Source organism: Acinonyx jubatus, chromosome D4 (genome assembly GCF_027475565.1).
Source record: "Acinonyx jubatus isolate Ajub_Pintada_27869175 chromosome D4, VMU_Ajub_asm_v1.0, whole genome shotgun sequence".
Classification (NCBI taxonomy): Eukaryota; Metazoa; Chordata; class Mammalia; order Carnivora; family Felidae; genus Acinonyx; species Acinonyx jubatus.
In genome coordinates, this window is record NC_069391.1 from 53,568,523 (window position 1) to 53,590,440 (window position 21,918).

The 21,918-nt window shown below is 42.0% G+C and overlaps 1 protein-coding gene across 4 annotated transcripts in view; it reads left to right on the forward strand.

The window, feature by feature from the left end:
• Positions 1–21,918, forward strand: part of FREM1 (FRAS1 related extracellular matrix 1) — a 309,646-nt gene that overhangs the window by 249,393 nt on the left and 38,335 nt on the right. For 3 of the 4 annotated variants that reach the window (XR_008291182.1, XR_008291181.1, XR_008291183.1), the window contains exons 22-25: positions 135–276; positions 2,643–2,838; positions 7,189–7,453; positions 14,897–21,703. Coding sequence is in view for 1 of the 4 variants with exons in the window: in XM_053205086.1 (XP_053061061.1) it covers positions 135–276; positions 2,643–2,838; positions 7,189–7,453; positions 14,897–15,311; positions 21,502–21,703 (1,220 nt within the window). In the remaining 3 variants the exon portion in view is untranslated. The remainder of the gene's footprint in view (positions 1–134; positions 277–2,642; positions 2,839–7,188; positions 7,454–14,896; positions 21,704–21,918) is intronic. The other variant, XM_053205086.1, reaches the window with a different exon arrangement.

Consider the following 21,918-nt stretch of genomic DNA (forward strand, 5'->3'; position numbering starts at 1 on the left):
GTCCACATACGTGGGATGTGGAACATCATCCCCCAATTGTTGAAGATTGGGAACCGTAATAGTCATTCTGAATGACCCCTGTGAAAGCAATGCCTTCTATTTTCCTGTCGACCTCGACATCTTCCTTTTTACAGGAAGGCTGAACTTACAGTGAAAATGGGTGAAGCTCGAATTGTTTCTAGTGCCATTCTTTCGGCCATAGATGAAGACTCACCCAGGGAGAAGATTTACTATTTATTTGAAAGGCTTCCCCAAAATGGGCAACTTCAACTTAAGGTTAGTGGCCTTTTTACTTTTGTTTTTCAAAACTAATGTGGCAGGTATAAATTTTCTTAATACACAGATTTCTGTAACTGAATTTATTCTCTCACAGCCATCTTTTGCCCAGAGGTAGAGAATTCAATTTTCTTGGTTTGGGGTGAGCTCACACTCTACTCAGTTTTCTTTACTCAACTAAGGGTATATTCAACCAGTAATAAGGTTCTTTATTGTTCCCTGTCCCCTGGGATTGTACCTAAATTTTGGGAGAGGGGGTTGCTGCGGTAAATGAAATTGTCTAACTTCTGGTGAGAGCCAGGCATCCTTTGAGATATCTTAATTCCCACCACATTAAAAACGTTTTTAATAGACTACTCTGAAGAGCAGTTGTTGTGGCTATTTACAATCTGATTCTAAAGTTCATATGGAGAGGCAAAATACCCAAAATAGTGAGCAAAAAGGAGTCACAATTAAAGTAATCACATTACCTGACTTCAAGACTTATGATAAAGCTGCATTAATTCAGTTAGTGTGGGTTTGGTGAAAGAACAGACAAACAGATCAGTGGAACTGAATAGAGAGTCCAGAAGTAGACCCTCCCAAAAATACAGTCAGCGGATCTTTGGCAAAGGAGCAGAGGCAAGAGAGTAGAGAAAAGATACTCTTTTAACAAATGGTGCTGCTCCCCAGTCTGATTCAGACTGTGTGCCTGACAACCACGGAGTAGCCCGACACCAATTATGGATCAGTCACTTGAAAAGGTCACTTGAGTAATCCATCAAAATGTTTATTTGAATGATGGATTAAAGCCAGCAACAATAACCACCAACCATCCCCAATGTGATTATTTGACTGAGTGCTTAACTTATAATAGTCCTAGAAGAGCAGCGAGGATTCATTCTTCGTGGAACAGCTTGATTGTCTTAGATTGTAGGCACCATAGAGAATCAGAATGAAGAGCAATCGCTGATTCACATTGAGGTACAGCTGTGTCCTTATTTCATTTCAAAGAGTAATGAAGCAGAAATGCAGTGAGAGCTCACACATTTGGGTAGTATGGGAACTGAAGTGTTTTGGGTGTGTGAAAATCCAGATGGGTCCAGGTTCCCGGTACGGCACCATGGAGTCTCCCAGCTCCCTTGGGGTGTTCCAAGTCTCTCTAAGACCCGGGACCAGGACTCTAGGATTCCTGGACTTTCTCAAGGGTTCTTCTATTCTGGTTGACTTTCCTTAGTTGGCCCCACCTTAAGCCTGACTCTCTTCCTCTTTGGGGGCTTGCAGAGATTTTCGTCAAATCAAAGCTGGCATTTGGGAGTGCAGATGGGGAATTGTATGGAGATGGGAGATAGCAAAAGATATCTTCTTCTGTATTTGCTTTCTCAGAAAAGATTACAAGAGAGAAAAGTTAAATAGAACTGCAGGCCGTCCAGTTTAAAACTCCAAGGAGACTGTTTTAAAAAATGAAACTTGCAAACAGATCTTAGGTGGAAACACATAATGAGCTTGATTGTTACAATATAACTAACTTTCACCCAGTGAGCACTAGGACAGAACATACCGCTGTAGAAACATCAGATGAGCAGAAATATTAAAGAGGAGGAAACTTGATCAAATAGGATAGAAAGGGAAGGGGTAACACAATGAAGGGAGGGCAGGACAAAGCATTTTTTTGCTAGGAATTTAGAATCTGTGGAATGACGTGCCAAAGGAAAGAAAAAAAACCAAACAAACAAGGTTTCACATTTTTATTTTAATCTCTTAAACCAGACAAGGAAAAGCACGAGATAATATGGTAGAGTAAATTTGTAAGATGACATTTTTCTTGAATTATGTCAGGTAACTTTTATGAGCTATTGTTAGGGAAAGCTAACTGGGAGTAAATACATCCATTCTATTTTTTTTTTTTTCTATTTCAGATTAGTCCAGTGATAAACAAGTTTGAAAAAAAAAAATAGGTTCGATTAATTGTACAATGATAGGACCTAGGGAAAAAAAAGGAAACCTCAAATGAAACACATTTAATTTTTAAAGAATCGATTTCGGAAGCTCGATTACCCACCTGCTCTCATTCATTGGAATATTCAATCAGCTATGGTTGCTTATGATAAATACCTTGGAAGTGGCACTGCTGTTGAATTGCCACACGACTGTCAAAAATCCTTTAGTTGAAGGTAGTTCTTTCCCCAAGGTCTTAATTTGTTTTAATATCTTTCTTTGAAAGGAAAAAAAAATAAGGTAAAATGGCAAAAAAAAAAAAAATTGCATCTGGAGATTCCCTGAAATATCATTTATATTGGAGGTTTACAGGGGACACGGAAAATGTCCACTAACACAGCTTGGAAGGAAAACACCACGGGCGGCTGACTAACTCTGGCACCTTTCAGCTAGGGAGGGACTGGGTCCCTCTCCACCCTGGCATGAAGTGCACTCAGGAGGACGTCGATCTGAACTTGCTGAGATACACACACACCGGGGCGATGGACTCCCAGAACCGAGACAGCTTTACCTTCTACCTCTGGGATGGTGACAACAGGTCACCGGCATTTGACTGTCACATCACCATCAAGGATATGGGAAAAGGTAAAAAAGCATCTCTATCAGGGTTATTGGTCCAAACTGAGCTGCTGGAAACACTGAAAGGTTTTCAACTACCTTGCTTCTTTCCTTCCTTCTCCCTCCTTCTGTCTTCCCCCCCTCTCCTTTCCTTTTTGCCTTCTGTCCTTTGTACCTAAAATTCCATCATTTATGATTTGCTTCTTTGACTCCTCACCCGCTTTGCCTGGGAGCTACGGGGTTCATGACAGAAGTCCTTCTGTGTGTTATTTTTAGTTATTTTAAAGAGCCTATTGGAAATCCAACCTTGCCCACAAGATGGCTGCACGGGCTGCTTAAAACAGTCAGGGTTTTCTGCTATACGTGAAAGTTTACCAACTCCACGTGATAACTCTAATTTTATCACCCAGAAGTGAATTATTACTTGAAAATGAAGTTTCATGGGAAAAACATTTCCAATGTAATAATAAAAAAGGAAATATAAATATAGTTTAAGATTGAAAAATTATAAAAAGGAACTTTGTCATCGAAAAGGTTAGGCTGTTGCTCTTTTGGCCTTGAAAGTGCTGATACAGACTCTTTTAGGGGCAAGGGAGAGCATGATGAGATACTAAGCTTCTCTTGAATTAAGCAACCATTTGTATAATAGGACTCAGCAGTGTATAAATGGTAGCAGGAGGAAGGTGAAAAGAATCTGGAAAGGAAGTTCAACAGGGCAAAGTGTAAGCCCTTCGTGCCTAGCTGTCACTACCCCATAATTTTGCTTAGAGTTTATGTGAAGATGGTAAGTCCATTTCTTGTTCCTCTGTATAGTCCCAGAATCTCTGTATTTCTAGGTCCAAGCATATTCTCGAATCTCCAGTACGTTCCTGAATGACCGAATGCTTCCTTTTTTGCCTTGCTGCCAGGAAGCTCTGAGTGCGGTGTAAACCTTACATCGGGTGTGTGATAGAATTACAATTGCCCTGAATCTTTTCTCTTTTTAATTTCAGTCAGCTTGATTGATTTTAAGAAGTTTTTTTGGGAATATAAAATAACATATTTCATTTGCTTGTTTCCTGATCATAAAAGACGTTCCTTGAAGATGTCCAGTAGGTAACCCTCAGATAAGCTAGACACATTTCTTTCTCTCTGCAAAAGTAAGGCTACTGCGTTCATCATAAATATATGTCCAGGCAAAATATAATGCAAGTACTCTATTAGCGCAGACAGCTAACGTATTAGGACAGCCTGCCCTTGGCTAAGCGCGGCACATTCGTGAGGGCGGAGGATGGTTCTGTCCTACCCAGCCATCTAGGGGTTTTTTCCAACTGGAGATTCCTTCATCTCTGAAGCCCTCGGAATCCCTCTGGAAGTGAAACATGGAGGGAAATGAGAGGTTGCCTGTCCTAGGCGTGGAAGTACCTGTCTTCGACACATCCCAGGGGTGGAATCACAGTCATGCACCACATTAAGAGAGGCCGGGCAGTAGAAACTCTAAGTGATGTGCCCAGGATGGAGAGGAAATGAGGCTGGTGAGCCCCTGGTCAGTCTCTGCTATGACTGACATGGGATTCTCTCATCTTTTTTTAAGTTTACTTTATGTATTTTGTTGGGGGGTGGGGCAAGAGAGAGACTGACTCTCAAGCAGGCTCCACACTCAGTACAGTGCCCCAGGTGGGGCTCAATCCCATGAGATCACAACCTGAACCGAGATCAGGAGTTGGACGCTTAACCAGCTGAGCCACCCAGCTGCCAATGTGGGATTATTTTCTTTCTTCTTTTTAAAAAAAAAAATTTTTTTTTTAACATTTGTTTATTGTTGAGAGACAGAGAGACACAGAGCATGAACAGGGGAGGGGCCGAGAGATGGAGAGACACAAAAATCTGAAGCAGGCTCCATGCTCTGAGCTGTCAGCACAGAACCTGATGTGGGGCTTGAACCCACAAACCACGAGATCATGACCTGAGCTGAAGTTGGACGTTTAACTGACTGAGCCACCCAGCTGCCCCGGGATTATTTTCTAAAAGGATTTGTGAACACTTATATCAAACAGATACATTACCCTATCAGCATTTGCCAAAGTTCCGAATTTCTTCTCTTTGTTTTTTTTTTTTTTAACATCATGATATGTTTTATATCTACACAGTGTTGTATTCTTATTTTATTTATTTATTTATTTATTTATTTATTTATTTATTTATTTATTTATTTATACCTAGTGTGAGTTTTCTCAAGTTGTTAGCATAACTTTATGACCGTAATTGTTCATCTCTAAAGAAAACTACACTGAATAATCACACGAAGCCATAAATCTGATATTGAGCATTTGGGTTATCTCCACTGGGGAGCGATTGTTAATAACCAATGTTATTAACATTGGTTCTGTCTTGTGGTTCGCACACTGGCAAAAGTGATGTGGAGATCTCTGAGAGAAACTTAAAGGGACATGGTCTGTAGTTGGCCCCAAACCACACTCTGCCATCACAGTGGTGAAAACCTGTAATGAGGGTAAGCCCAGATGCTCTTTCTCCCCTCAGATCCACCTTCTGCTTCTACTCCTTGGGTCATTTTTGTGTCCTCAGCTTTGTTCATTCTTCTGCTCCCTTGATATGTTCTTCTTGACCCTCATGGGGCAAGCCTCATCTGGGACTCAGGTTTCGATTTACAGTTAGGATGGGTTTTCATTCTCCATTGCACTTATGTTGGATAGCACTTTGAGTTAAAAGCACAATAATATACCAAAAGACCAATTTTATCATCTGAAACAGAGTTTCTCAGTCTTAGCGCTATTGACACTTGGGGATAGATAATTCCTTATTGTAATGGACCTTCTTGGGCATTATAGGAAGTTTAGAAGCATCTCTGGCGTCTACCTATTAGAAGCCCATAGAAACCCCCAGTTATAACCACCACAACTGTCTCTAGACATTGCCAAATGTCCCCTGGAGGCCTAAACGGCCACTCATTGAGAACCACTGGTCTAGTTGTACCTCCTTGATATTTTATTTTATTTTTTTGTTTCATCATGGGACTGAATGTCTTTTCAAATTTTATTGACAATTGTGTTTTTAAATGTGGAAGTGGCTTGGCATTTACTTCACACGTACATCCTTTTGGACATTCATTCTTTTCGTGCTGATATTTAAGAGCTGCGATATCGTACAGAAAAGCAGCAAAATAATCTAGGGTTCAAGTTTGTGTTCTTGAGTCAGATGGCTCGAGCATAAATTCTATCTCTACCTCTTATTACATGTATCATTGTTAGCAAGTTGGTTAGCATTTCTATACCTTAGTTTCCTCATTTAGAACCTGGGGAATATTATAATATGCTACGTCGCAGTTGATGTGAAGGTGAAAAAGCCTTACCCCTGTGCCTGGCACAAAGTAGAAAGCTCAATATCTGTGTTGTGATCATTTTTTAAATGAATGAGGTGAACCAAACTGGATTATAATCCTTAGTTTGTAAAGCGGCACCATTAGTCCCCATGTGACCCTCTTCTACGTCACTCATTTATACAATTCGTTCGCTCATTCATTTATTCTCTTTGAAATACATAATACGCTCCTGTGCAACCGCCATACAATTCAAGGACTGGAACATTAACAGTAATAAACACCTACCTATGTGCTCTTCCCACCCTCCAGAGAGAACCGTCCTCCTGAATTCTGTGTCTATATTCTGACTTTTGTGTATGGTTTTCTGGGACGTGCTCAGGCGGCTAACCATCGCCAGCAAGCTACGTCTGTGCTGTTGCACGTAGCGGTAGTTCACTCATTTTGCTACCGTACACGATTCAGCTGTCTGTTTAGACTCTAGTTTGTTTACAGATTTACCTTTTGCAAAGGCATTTGGGTTGTCCCCAGCACTTTCCATTGCGGCAGGGTTGCCCTGGCTGGCCTGGTCCACGTCTCCTGGGTGCCAGAGCGCGCATTTCTCTCCAGGACACAGCTGGAGTGGAATCAGGGGGTCAAGACGTCTGTGACTATTCTACTCTCTACAAAATAATGCCAAACGTGTGCCAATTTACATTCCTACCAGAATCGTGTGCAAGATTCTACATCCTCTTCAACGCTTGGTATCATCAGAATCCTAAACGTTTGCAAATCAGGGAGTTACGAGATGGTTGTAACTTACTGTGATCTTGATTTTTATTTCCACAATTATTTATGAGACCGACCTTCTTCTTTGCGTCTTTATTTGGCCATATGTGTTTCCCCTGCTGTGTCCTATCTGCTCTTGTCTTTTGCCTCATTCTTTCATTACTCGTGATTATATAAACCTTTCTATGCCATATTAGTTTTGATTTCTGCCATTTGGCCTTTGCTTTTTACCTTTACCTTGGACTTTTTTTTTTTAAATTTGGGTCTTGACCGCAAGCTCTTCTGCTCTGCAGGCAACATTGTCATCCTTGCAAAACCGCTTGTGGTGTCTAAAGGTGAGCGAGGTTTCTTGACGACCACCACTCTCCTTGCAGTGGATGGAACAGACAAACCCGAGGAACTGCTCTACATCATCACTTCCGCTCCGCGGTATGGCCAGGTTGAATATGTCCGCTATCCTGGAGTCCCCATTACAAGCTTCAGCCAAATGGACATAGCAGGACAGACAGTCTGTTATGTACATAAGAGCAAGGCAGCTGTCTCCCATGATACCTTCAGGTGAGCCCCAAGGAAACTTTTCAGAACCCCTTCCCTGGGTTAATGCTTAGAAAGACAAAAGGTGGCACAAAATAAGTTCTCTTCCAACTCTGGTATTGCGCTGGTCTTCTACTGCCGAGATGCATGAAAATATGCAATTAAAAGGACAACGGCAAAGCAAGATATTAGGGCTGTCATTTAAACATAAAGCACATCTAAATGCCAGCTGTTCTAGGAGGAATGTGAAGACCGGAGATCCCAGCTAAGGAGAGACATAGAAAACTAATTTACTACTTTTTTGGAGTATCTTTTTCTATCTGAGGAAAGTAAACATTTGGCAAAAGCAGACACTGCCTTTTGACACGATGTGTTCCAGGAACTATATCATAAATCATGTTGTCATAAAGTGGATCATGTTTCCCCATAGAAACAGTGTTATGGGCGGGGGGGGTGCTGCTGTGTACCCGTTCAAGAATTCTGTATCAAACACATCATTGGAGTGAAAAACAATCTGGTGCAAAGACAAAGATCCAACATTAATGAAAGTCTGCACTCATTTAAAATATTGAAATCTGTTTCCAGTCACATAAAGCAAGACAAACTCTAGAGAATTTAGCAGTTCTCAAAGCTGGCTGAACTCAAGGTCCTTGATAGAAATCCAGATGCCCAGGCCTGGGATGAGAGTCTAGAAATCTTGGACTAGCCTTTGGGGGAATCATGCTACCTAGGCATTCCTGAGTTTTACCAATTAAAATGGAGGCCCTGAGGGCATTTGCCCATATATGAAGAGCTTCTGACACCCGGTACAATTTTCACCAAGTCAGAATACAGCCTTCAATGGGGCGCCTCGCTGTCTTCAGTCAGAAGAGCATGTGACTCTTGATCTTGGGGTCGTGAGTTCGAGCCCCACGTTGAGTGTAGAGATTGCATAAAAAATAAAATCTTAAAAAACAAAAAGGATACACCCTTCAAAAGAGCACTATCACTCATGTAAATGTAATATACTCCCATGTTATTCTTTGGGTTCCCATAAGTTATCAAGTGCACTGATACACACATGCTCAAACACTACTCTCCTCTGTCATACATTCTCTCTAAATTCAATATGTCTGCTATACTAAACATTGTTTCAATGTCAGTAAAGATGACTTTGCTTGAGATGACTGGGATAGTCAGCTGTTAAAAAATTGGGGGAAGTTTGAACTAACAGAATCTTTTTTTTTTTCTTTTGACAAATGTCCTTCACAAGCAGATGATCGTTTGGTTGATCAATTTCTAAATAACAGTTCCGTGTTTGAGTGTTGCTAGGCACTAGCCAAAGCATCATATGTGTGGATTCCTTTTTATGCCGGTTCTTTTGCTCCGGAAGTGGTATAGTTTTAAGACCACTCTGTGGTCAACTCACACATCCTCCAGTGCTCTGGTGTCCTTTTTGTGAAAGGGACTGATGTGCATAGTACGTGTTTCATGGAAGTGGTGGGAGGTTTCAGTGAGTTTATGCATGCAAAGTACTTATAAAAATATGTGGCACACAGGAAGAATTAAATAAGTATTAGCTGCTCTTATGGTTATTATTATTATTGTTATTGCTACTGTTATCATTATTTACTATATTCTTTCCTTGGCTCCCTTTTTCTGCCAGTCTTTAAATACCAAGCTTATTCTTGAAGGAGGAAAGAAATGACAAAGAAGAACAATGATTGTTCTTTTTTTCCTGGTTACGTATAGAGGTTGGGTGCTTCTTGGCTTAATTCATGTATAGCAGATTCAGGGCCTATAATTTTACACCCATTTCTGGAACGGCTTGCTCCTTTCCATTCCCACTTTCCCCAGTCAGGACTCATGGGACAGTTTGCTGAAGACATTAATGACTCTTTGGAGAAACCAAGTGACCCTGCGGGAGAAGCCAATGAGTGAATGCATCTAGATGTCCAGAAATCAAGCTTAGGTATTAATCAGATAGTGGTGATGAGCTGCAAACGAAAAAAAAAATGTCTGTATGGGAGGACTGATGATACTCTAAAATTTTCCTAATTCACAGCCATAGAAAGTCATACTAGATGACATTTTAGAAATCATTTATCCTAGGGATTCTTAAAATATCTAGATCTTCAAGAGATTTACCAGGAGGACTGATAAAAACACATTCTTGGCTCTCACTCAAGAGAGGTGACTTTGCTAAATCCAGTCTTGGGTCAGGAATCTGTAATTTTAAAAGCGTTGTGGGTGGTGGGGGGGCACCTGGGTGGCTCAGTCTGTTAAGCATCCAACTCTTGATTTCAGCTCAGTTTCATGATCTTGTGGTTCGTGGGTTTGAGTCCCGTGTCTCAACAGTTTTTAACTGTTCCCCCGTGTTTTTAACAGTTCTTCAGTATTAACTGCTTTCCTTTTCAGCAGACAGTACTGGTTAAAAGGGGTCCTTTTAAATACACTTATTTAAATACAAGAGCGACTGATATAAAGCAAAACAGTTAAGTCATACGCGTACAGGTACTACAAGAATATGGCAAAAAGGTGTTGTTTGAATGACTCAAGACTAGGAGAGAAGGGTTGGAAAACACTGAGGTGTAGGAAAGCTAGTATCTCTTGAATACCCGCAATACGTCAGGCAGGGTACTAGACTCTTTTTTGTCTCTCCTATCCTTTAAGCCTTACGCCACCGTCTCGAGATCTCGAGATGATTTGTTCCCATTTTTGGCATGAGAAAACCAAGGTTCCAAGAGGCATAGAGAGTCATAGAGGCATAGAGAGTCATAGAGAGGCATAGAGAGTCATCTACATGGACATAAATGAGTATCAGAGCTGAATCTGGCCTCAGATCTCATTTTGAAGAGATTTCTCCATTGTACCAAAACTTCATGGAGAATATGCACCTGTGGGAAGAAATCTCCTCCATGTGTCGTTCTGATGTTTGGCCAGCAGTCTTACATATTTATGATGGAAGAGCCTAGCATCTGCCGAAGACCCGTGTTTTAATCTTGTCGTTTCACCAGCCCGGCCATGGGCTGCTGTGGTGTTTGTCAAGTGGAGCTAAACCAAAGCCGAAAGTCCGTCTTAATGAAAGTGTGACCGTGGCGCTTTTTAAAATATGAAACACACGCAGCCAATCTGATCACCTAAATTTACGTTGCTTGCTGTTGAACTTGGCAAGGAATTTGGCTGGGTAGAAGAGGGAAATTCTGCGGCAGAGGATTTTTCCTTTCCCCCTTCTCTTTTTAACGGAAGATACGGCAGGATTAATGAAATGGGGGAGTTTAATGGTCAGGTTTTACCTTCTGCAAAAGTATTTTGTGAATCATAAATTTCTCCTGCATTGTTTGGTGCTGCTGGCCTGGAAGAAAGATATGGCAGCACATGTTAGGACAGATGACACCAAGTGATTAGCAAGCTGACTTCAGCTGCTGGCAGTCGGGTACTAAAAGAACATGCTAATGTCCTCCATTTTGACATGCTGGCTGGACTTTTTTTTTTTTTTTTTTTTCTCCTTCGGAACTGGCTCTATTTATGATTCCATTTTTATCTTTTAAATGCCATGACAGATGGCAGATTCTTCAGCCAACTCGAGTGCCAGGAAATGCAGAAAGCCTGAAAGCACCCTGGTAATGGTGAAATCAGACCAGGCAGGCACCCCCAGACAAATAAGGAGAGCCATTCCCCAAATTTCACGAGAACCGTGGTCATCCTGGCTGCGTCTCTTCTCAGGGGGGCCTAATAAAGGAAGTTCAACAAAACGGATCCACAGAAGGAGCTGCTGCCTTGATATCACCAGCTTCTTAACCTTGGGACGGATGCCATCATAGCCATGGCACGGTTGTTTGCAAACTTGAAAATGTATTTGGGAGGTTTCTTTGGCGGGGGTGGGGGTGGGGGAGAGCATTTGGAAGATCATCTGGTCAACCTTGGCAGACATGAACAGCACTGACCTTGTTGCCCTTGTTCTGCTAGGCTTATTGTGACTGGGAAGCCAACCATGACCGTTCACCCTGTCTCCCTCTGACAACGTTTCTCTGCCCGTGACTAGTTTGCGTTGTTACTCGTGAAAGTGGCATGATGTGTTTGACCCAGTCAGGGTCAGAAATGTCATCCTTTTCACCACTGGCTTATTAGCTTTCGGTCAGCACAGACAGCTGCCTCAGTGTCCCAGCTGGGAACACTGGCCTCGGTCAACATATTTCTTACTCTTATATGGTCCCTGGCTTGCTTGCCGTCATTCCCATCTGTCTGATGGCAGGCTGCCGATTTCCGACATGGTCAGATCCCCATCATCAGGCAGGGAGGAGTCTGACATGGACAGCCTGAACCGCAAGACAACGTCAGTGTCCTCACACAGGTCATGCGTTTGTAGATAACCGCGGCTGTCCTGAGACTGAGCTTTGAGGTGTTTTCAGAATTCACTCTCCAGGGAGGAAAGTCAGAATGCCCCCCTGTGACTCACTCGAGTCCCCTTTGAACTCCCTTTCTACTGATCCCCATCTCTCCCCTCCTTTCCCCTTTCTTCTCCACCCATCTCTGACAGGGTGCTTTTAATGGGTCACAAATTCTTTAATTCCACTATTTATATGAAAAACGCGTGTCCTTTGGCTTAAATTTGTGCTAAACCATAAACAGCTGCCTTAAAACTTCCCAGAAGAGTGTATTTTTGAGATAGGGATCGGGTAGGGAATAGAGAGCCACTTTATTTGAAATGGGAGGCATGAAACATATTTCTGGAGGGGGAGAGTGGAAAAAAGACAAATTGGAGGCCCAGAGGGAATTACGGCCACCTTGCTTGACTTGGGGTCAGGTGATAGGCTCCAGGGAGGAAACCTGAAAAAGTAACAGGTTAACAGTGGAATAAAAGCATAATTCCAAGAAAGGCTTTCCCTGAGAAACAGATCGTGATTTTTATCTTAAAAACGCCTATCACTTGACATCTGAAACTGTCAAGGTGACTACAAAGTACAAGCCGAAGAGCACACAGATAGTTTTCCGGGTGCGTTTCTGTTTGCTTTTTCAAAAATAACGAATTTTGCAAACACTCATGAGCCAGCAGTGACATTGCCCTATTGGCTTAGAACACATTTAGCAAACGTTTAGCTTTGCAAAAGAAAAGCTGCTTGTTTTATTTTAAGGAAAACTAGGCAATTTTACTCAATCTGCAATTCTAAAGTTATGGTCTTTATTCAGACTGTAAAAATAATGCTATGGAGAAAAAAAACCAGGTTATATTCTTTGCAAATCGAGGTGTGTGAAATGTCAAAAGTCTGCTTTATTTGTAACATTCCACTTGGCAATTTCACTTAGCAAAACGGGATAGATCCTTTTCCTGTGCATCATGTCATATTTTCTTGGGAGGCAGGCTTATCAACTAGATAATTAGAAAGCTCAAAATTTGAGCTTAGCCTTCAGAGTAAAATCTGTGCTCAGCCAAACCTCTCTTCTTTTCCTTTTCGTCCAGCTGCTCCTTTTGCTGAACCCTTTGCCTCAGGCAGGCTGAGGCTGTTGTGCTCCTACAACCTGGTTTCAGGTTCTTTCCTATTCAGAAGCAAAGCAAACTGAAAATAAACTGAGGGTCGATGGGGGGGTGGGAGGGAGGGGAGGGTGGATGAGGGGCATTGAGGAGGGCACCTGTTGGGATGAGCACTGGGTGTTGTATGGAAACCAATTTGACAATAAATTTCATATTAAAAAAAATAATAAAAATAATGGAAAAAAAAGCAAAGCGTCAACCCTTAAGCCCTGAAGGACAAGACACATTTTTACAAAGAATAAAGAACTTATGAGTCAAATTCATCAGATTAGTAAAATAAATAGAAACCTCATATCTTCTCTCATTAAAAAGAAACCTCCAAAGAAAATTCTTATATAATTTAAGGTTATGTTCTACTAAAACATTCTTCTTAGAGATTTTTACATCCGTGGAATGCAAGAGTGTCTCCTCCATGCATATTCCTAGCAACCACGGTACGTGGAGAAAAATTGATAGCTACAACTCCGTGATTATTTCGCAGTATATTTCCTGGGTCTGTGGTGCATTTGTGAGTTACATTTGAGAGTAGTGGTTTCCTAATATTTTGGAGTTGCCACAGCGTGTTCGCTCTGCCTAATTTCACGATACTCTCAGTCGCCCTCCAAATCAAACTTACACATCGACACATTCTAAAGATCACTTCCGTTAGTTTTATTTTGACTTTGGCAGTGGTGGGTGGAATGTGGTTTAGTGATCAATAAAATCAAAAGCACATTAGGGTATCATACGTCCAAGGTCATGTGAGAGATTTTGCTTACTTTGAATTGATATCATTTGAGCTTTCTCTTCATCATTCTGCAGTGGCACTCAGGTACACCAGTCTGGTTTTGTGGTCTATTAAACTGGCCCGTATTAAAAACTCTGCAAGAGCAGAAGGTGTGGGGTCCAACGACCTGGTTCTAATCCCAGCTCTGCTTCCTACCTGCCTTACGATCTCCTACTACATTCTTTACTTTCTGCTATAAATTTTTTTCTTTAAATCAGGAAGGTAATTTTTGTCTAGCATAACTCCCATATATACTGTAAGGGGAAAATGTAGACGCACAAGAAAAAATGTAAGGGATTAGAACATCACATGATATTTTAGAGCGGGATGGTCCTTTGCAATCGTCTGGTCCATCTTTTAGTTTACAGAAGAGTGAAGATGAGGCCCAGGAAGGGGAGAGGGGTTACGCTCATAGCTGAGTCATGTGACTTGCCCATGAGAAATTTACCATGAAAATACATGGGTAAAATGAAATAGCCAAAATGAGCCACTGGATTGGCCCCCCAATTATCAGTCTTAAAAGCTTGGCCCATTAAATGCCTACGAGTAAAATACAGTTGCAAAATTATGAATATGTAAAATGGGTCTACTCTTCAGACTCATGCAGTGGGTCTACTGGTATGTGAAATTCCTATGTAGGAAAGGAATTCTACTAAATACTGACTATACTGAATACTGATGAGCCTGAGGAATACCACTGGCAGAATTAGCCTACTCTATCACATGAGTCTGCCACCAATGTTTTTTTTAAGTTTATTTAGAGAGAGAGAGGGAAGGGAGAGCACATGTGAGTGGGGAATGGGCAGAGAGAGAGGGAGAGAGAGAATCCCAAGCAGGCTCCACACTGTCAGCACAGAGCCTGACCCAGGGATCCATCTGAGAAACTGTGAGATCACGACCTGAGTCAAAATCAAGAGTCAGATGCTTAACTAACTGAGCCACCCAGGCGCCCCTGCCACCGACATTGTTGAGATAATACGTTTGGGTGTAGTATGTACGTAGTTTATGTGTTACCTAGTGACTGGTTTAATGGCTAAAACGGCATCCTTCTGAAAGATCTGCCCTTGAGTTTTCCTTTGAGCCCCGACAGAACATGTCCTTGAATAAAGGTGTGAATTGTTATCATTTCATTCCGGTAGATGGTGACACAAGATCCCATGCTGAAGGTTGCCTTGCCTCTCTTTGCCAGATTCATTGTCAGCAATGGGCTGCAGACCAAACAGGGGGTGTTTGAGATCACACTGGAGACCGTGGACAGAGCCTTACCCGTGGTGACCAGGAACAGGGGGCTGAGACTGGCCGAGGGGGCCACGGGCCTGCTTTCCCCTGACCTCCTCCAGCTGACCGACCCTGACACCCCAGCGGAGAACCTCACCTTCGTGTTGGTCCGGCTCCCACAACATGGCCAGCTTTACCTGCGGGGGACAATGTTGCTTCGGCACAACTTTACTCAGCAGGACGTGGACAGCAGGAATGTGGCCTACAGGCACTTGGGAGGGGACTCCCAGGTTGACTGCTTTACTTTTGTGGCCACAGATAGGACAAACCAAGGCTTTGTTGTGGATGGGAGAGTGGGACAAGAACCTGTTACGTTCACCATCCAGGCAAGTATGACAAATCCCCGGTTCATTGCCCCAGGTGTAGAGAAAACAACTTTGGGAAGAATTATTTCCTCCTTCCCTTCCTTCTTTTATTCACCTGTGTGCCGTGCAGTGTGTTTACAGCATGCCAGGCACTAAGCAAGGCACCAGGCGTATTAATACGGACAAGACAGATGTGGTCCCCGCATGCCAACTAATGACCAGGAGTCCGTGGTAGGACAGAAAGGAGCAGGAAACATGGGCTTTGGAGTCAGACTTGACTGGGTTGGAATTTCTATTTGCCATTTATTAGCCGTGTGACCTTACGAGAGTCTTTTAACTCTTCGAACTCAGCCTTTCTTCTTTGAAAACCATGCCTTACAGCATCGTGGTATCCAAGGCGCTAGTATATTGCCTGAAATATATGAGATACTCAATATCTTGTAACTAGTGTTGTAATATCTAACTGTACTATTACGGTGATGCTTATTGGTCCACATCAGCTGCTGGCATTTTAACGGTTTTCGATTAAACATATGAAAACATACAAGGCAGCATCGATAGGACACATGAAATGATGATGAGAGACATAATTGCAGCAGTTACAAGTTCTGGAGTGTTAACTGTAGGGCAGGCCCACTTTACGTAAATCTCATTTCCTTCTCATGAAAGGGGAAATTTTATCGTTTCCATTTAATAGGTGTTCGGAAATTCACAAGTTAAATACCTTGATCGAAACCAAATGAGGACCTCTAGTCTTTCTGATCCCAAATTCTGTGTCCTTTCTCTGGCACTACTCTGCCACATTTATGTTGCCTATCAGGATGATTTTGGGAGGGCATCATGTGTTTTTCTTTTTTTACTCAAAACACATCAAGCATGTTCTGTTTCTTAAACCCTTGAATCCACTCTCTTGGGATATAGTTTATCCTGTTCTACACACTTCCACCCACTGTAAGAAAGCTAAATCTGTGTGTTACTTCAGGATACCTTCTGATTATGCAAAATAATAATTTTCCCTTGCTCTTTAGTCCCTGTGTTGGTCAGGGTTTTCCAGAGAAAGAGCGCAGACAGGATGTATTATATAGAGAAAAGGAGAGAAAAAAGAAAGAGAAAAAGATTTGTTTTTGGAAATTGGCTCACAATTGTGGGGTCTGACATGTCCAAAATCTGCAAGGCAGGCCGGGAGGATGGACACTTCATCAGGAATTGATGTTGTGGTCTCCATCCCAAAGGCAGTCTGGAGGCAGAATTTCTTCGTATCTAGGGGACCTCAGTCTTGTCTCTGTAGGTCTTCACCAGATTGGATAAGTCCTACCCACACTATGGAGGGTAATCTGCTTTACTCAAAGTCAACAGACTGAAATGTCAACCACAACTAAAAAATACCTTCATGGCAACATCTCGCCTGCTGTTTGACCAAATGAGCATCGTAGCTAGCAACCTTGACGTATAAAATTAACCATCACAGTCTCTATCTAAGGTGGGATTTGAGTAGAAAGGTGGTGAGCCATGATGATGTGGAGTGGTTGCTGGATAAGTCTTTGTCTCTAGGGAGGTCCAGAAAATGTCCTGAAATTATGATGCACTGGGAGGAGAGAGAAGGTACTGATATCATTGACACAGCGTGAAAGAAGTACTTTCTATGTAGTAACATTATGGGTTTTTTTTTTAAATGATATGTTTTAATTGTTATTTGTCTCATCCCACTCTCCAGTCTATTAATATATTTTTTCCTGACCCCTGACTCCTGACTCCCCGCACTAGGTAGAGGAATGTCATTGTGCTGTCCAATCAGTAATACTTTTCCGGGTCTATTTGGCTGCAAATTTGCAGGAGTTATACATTCTAAGTACAGGCCTCAGAGTTCCTTCCTGCCCCCAGAGTAGAGAAGGAATAGGTAGTAGAATTTAGAAAAGCTATCAGAATTTAAATCAGTCCAGTCCCAACAACAACACTCATCTTACAGAACATGGTTATTATAAGAGGGTGATCTCTTGAAAGTTGCAGAATTTACTGATAGGAAAATGTTGGATATACGCCGTGAAGGTTCTTTTTCATCCAAAGGACAAGGTTTTCTTTGCCGAAAAATACTATTATGTGTAGACAAGGAAAGCCTCAAACTTTCTCCCATAATTCTCCCGAATGTTCTGGTCTTTCTGAGCAGAGGGGTCAAACAGTTTAGGAAGTAAGTGACTGATGCCCCTCAGGCTCTTGCCTTTAAGAGCTTTTTTGGTAAGACAAACTAACGTCAACTACCACTGAGGCATGAATTGGTCCAGATCAGTCCCCCAAGTGTGGGTATACTACCCTTAGGCTCCCAACCTGGGTAAGTGAGGGCAAAGCCACTGGGCTTCACAAGTGCAACACAGGTGCGTTTCCCTGATATCAGCGTGCACAACCTGAACTTCACATTGTAGGAAATCATGTCAGTAACCAAGATACTGCTATCTTGCTTCAGTATTTCTTGTACTCTTCCCTAAATGGGGACACACCCGGCGGTGAGTGGGAAAGGACCAGCGTTGCTGTTTTCTGTGGTTTATGCGTGTCTGAGATGATTTTTAGTGAATCCAAGACAAGTTATCAAAGGATGTAGCCTTCTTTTTTTAAAAAAAAAATGTCTTGGGCTCCACTATTTTAAAATACTTCTGGTATGCTAAGCCAGAAGACCTGTTTTTGAAGAAACCAGAAGTTTAATGAGATTAGGGCAAGTAGGACCCAATACACAATAGGGGACCATGTAACCAGAGATTACTTTTTTTTTTATTTGAGAGAGAAAGTGTGAGTTGGGGAGAGGGGCAGAAGGAGAGAGAGAATCCCAAGAAGGTTCTCCACTCAGCTTGAAGCCTGACGCAGGGCTCAATCTCCCTACTGTGAGATCATGACCTGAGCCAAAATCAAGAGTTGGACACTCAACTGAATGAATCTCTGAGGTGCCCCCCAGAGTTTAAATATTAATGTGTATTTTTTTAAGTTTATTTATTTACTTTGAAAGAGACAGAGAGAGAGAGCTAGGTGGGGGGGACAGAGAGAGGGAGAGAGAATACCAAGCAGGTTCCACACTGCCAACGTGGAGCCCATTGTGGGGCTCAGACTCACAACTGTGAGACCATGACCTGAGCCAAAATCTAGAATCGGATGCTTGACCAACTGAGCCACCCAGGCTCCCCAAATATGAATATATTTTTTTAAAACAAATGATCACAACAGGCATTTATTCCTTTTGTAACACTTCCGTTTTTACAGAAAATATATTTAAAAAAAAACCATATCTACACTCAGCTGATTATAATGTTGAGGATTTCTTACATGGCTTCAAGTATTTTTATTTTTCCTTGTCTGCCATTGACCGTCCCTCCCACTGGCCATCCTCGTTATAGGAGTTTCTCCCCCCAAAAGGCCATGATCATGATTTGACCCGCCCACCTCCCACCCAAGTGCATAACTCTGAGGTTGTTGTCCGCACTTTTTAGGAGAAGGGAATGACTGTAACTTTTGGAAATTGTTGCTTTTTTTGTTTATAAAGTAATTGTTTATTATAAAGAATTCATGAGCTGCAGAAAGGGACAAAAAAAAATCCTTCACAATCATACCACTCAAAGATAACTAATTTTATGAGGCACCTGGGTGGCTCAGTCAGTTGAGTGTCTGACTCTTGATTTCCGCTCAGGTCATGATCCCAGGGTCATGGGATGGAGCCCTGCATCAGGCTCCATGCTGAGTGGGGAGTCTGCTTAGGACTCTTTCTCTCTCCCTCTGCCCCTCCCCGGCTTGTGCCCTTTTTCTCTGAAGGATACCGTATTTCCTGTCAAGCATATTGCCTGTTTCCACTCTTCCTTATGTTACAAAAATTTCCTAATGTTATTAGATCTTTCTCGAAAACATAATTTTTAAAGGTTGAATAGCACTCAGTGACAGGTAGAGGTGGTTTATAAATCTTCTGTTGGACTTCTATTTTGTGGATTTTCAAAATTGCTACTAAAAATTATATTTTAGTGAATATGTACACACATTTTTGTATAAATCTAATCATTTCTACAGGACATACTCAAGAAAGTGAAAGTTTTGGATCAAAGTATATAAACATTTTTAATATTTACATATACCAAATTTCTCTACAGAAAATTTTCACTAATTTGCACCGCTACCCGCAAAATACAAGAATGACTGTTTCCCCAAGTTACCAACATGATGTACGATTATTTTTTGAAAAATGTTTAATGTTTATTTATTTTTGAGAGAGAGAGAGAGACAGAGACAGAGTGCGAGCGGGGGAGGAGCAGAGAGAGACAAAGACACAGAATCCGAAGCAGACTCCAGCTCTCTGAAGGTGCCAGCACAGAGCCTGACCTGGGGCTCAAACCCACAAACTGTGACATCACGACCTGAGCTGAAGTTGGAGGCTTAACCAACTGAGCTACCCCGGTGCCCCTGATTATTTTTGTTAATAATAATAAAAAAAAAACCTTGCCAACCTGAGAGGAAAAAAAATACTTGATTGTTACAAAACTCCATGTAGAAATACACCATGAAGCATGGTATTTCCCCCACCCAATTTAAAAAAAAATGTTTTGGGGTGCCTGGGTGGCTCAGTCGGTTAAGCGTCCGACTTCAGCTCAGGTCACGATCTCGCGGTCCGTGAGTTTGAGCCCGGTGTCGGTCTCTGGGCTGATGGCTCAGAGCCTGGAGCCTGCTTCCGATTCTGTGTCTCCGTCTCTCTCTGTCCCTCCCCCATTCATGCTCTGTCTCTCTCTGTCTCAAAAATAAATAAACGTTAAAAAAAATGTTTAAAACAGGTTTGTACAAGTAAATGCTTACCGAATTTTGTCTATGTCTGTATGAACATACACGTGAACAAAAATGGTATTACAGTCATCTCTTATTCTGCAACTTACTGGCTTTTTGTTTGTTTACCAGTTGACACTAAGTTGTGGAAATTGCTTATTATCAGTTCCTTCTACCTCTGTTTTTTAAAATAGCTGAATAATAGCTTAATTATATCATACTGAACACAAAATAGAGAGAGAGTCTTGTCACAGCATTTATTCTTTACTTTGCTAGGGTGAACCAAGATTTACAATAGTATCCTTTTTGGGTAAGTGAAGTCGATAATTCACTGGCTAGGAGATCATGTTCCTGTACCTGTTGTTTGGTATCAGTGGTGAACTGTGCTAATTGCTTCGAACTTGCTCCTTCCCTAACCTACAATGGTCGTTTGCAAGAGGGTCCAGCTTCATTCCATACCTGAAGGAGGCCCCCTGCAGTGTTTGAACCTATCCTCCTCTTTCACTCGTAGGTCATTGCCCCTTCACTATCTTCCCAAATGGATTCTACCTGTTCAGTTGCCTGGTTCTCATCCTCAGTGGAACAAATATGCAAATGCCTATATAAATAAGCACCTTTCAGAGTGCCTGCGTGGCTCAGTCAGTGAAGCGTCTGGCTTTGGCTCAGGTCACGGTGTCACAGTTTATGAGTTCAAGCCCTGCGTCAGGCTCTGTGCTGACAGCTCAGAGCCTGGAGCCTGCTTCAGATTCTGTGTCTCCCTCTCTCTGACCCTCCCCTGCTCGCACTCTGTGTGTCTCTCTCAAAAATAAATAAACATTAATAATAACAATCACCTTTCATTTTTTTCTAAGTATTTCTAGTTTTCACACCACATTTTTGCCATTTGAACAAAGATGTGCCCCCCAAAAATGTTCAGTGCATCGTGATGCATATCCTTATGTGCATCTTTATAACTTTATTTCTGTATATCACCAAGCGCTGGGAAAATTCAAAATTCCTCCTGTGGAGCTAACTTTACGTTTGCAATACAATTCTTGGGTCAATTTTCATGTATTCAGTCAACAAATATTCCTTGAGCTGCTGTCATGGTTCAGGCACTGTGCCAGGTGCAGGGAATGCAGGGGGTGCGGGTACGGGTGGAGACATAACGTCTGCCATCGGGGAGCTTATGTCCTAATAGGAGAGTCAGACAATGGACAATTCACAAAGCTGAGTCAAAGTTTATAATGGAAAGTTAGCCTCTGCTCCAGGCACTATGATATTTACTGAGGATATTGTGAACAAGCCAGCCTTTAGCAGAAATGAACAAATGAGGAGGATAAATCATCTGAAATTTGGGGTAGATTATCACTGTTGACTATTAAGATCCTATGTTGCTTGGAGATGAGAAAGCTTTGTCTAAAAGCGTATGTAATTATTGACTATCCAGGTTGACCAGTTGGACAAAACAGCCCCCCATATCACACACTTGCACTCCCCTTCTCAAGTGGGGCTCCTGAAAAATGGCTGTTATGGGATTTACCTCACTTCCCATGTGTTGAAGGCAACAGACCCTGACACTGATGACGATCTGATCATCTTTAAAATTCTACGAGGCCCCCAACACGGACATCTGGAGGACACAACAACAGGTACTGCCTTCCTTGATCCTTGTAATCGCTCATCTTAAAATACCCAGTAGCTGGCAACGCGAGAGAGTAATTTAATTACGTGTCGGCCCATTTGGTAAACACTCCCCAGGGCTTGCTGATAGATGCAGTTTGTAAATCAATATCGGTGCTAAAGAGGGTTTGAGGCTGAGCTTCCCTAAATTCATCTTGAGTGGGAGAACCAAGTACCGATACGC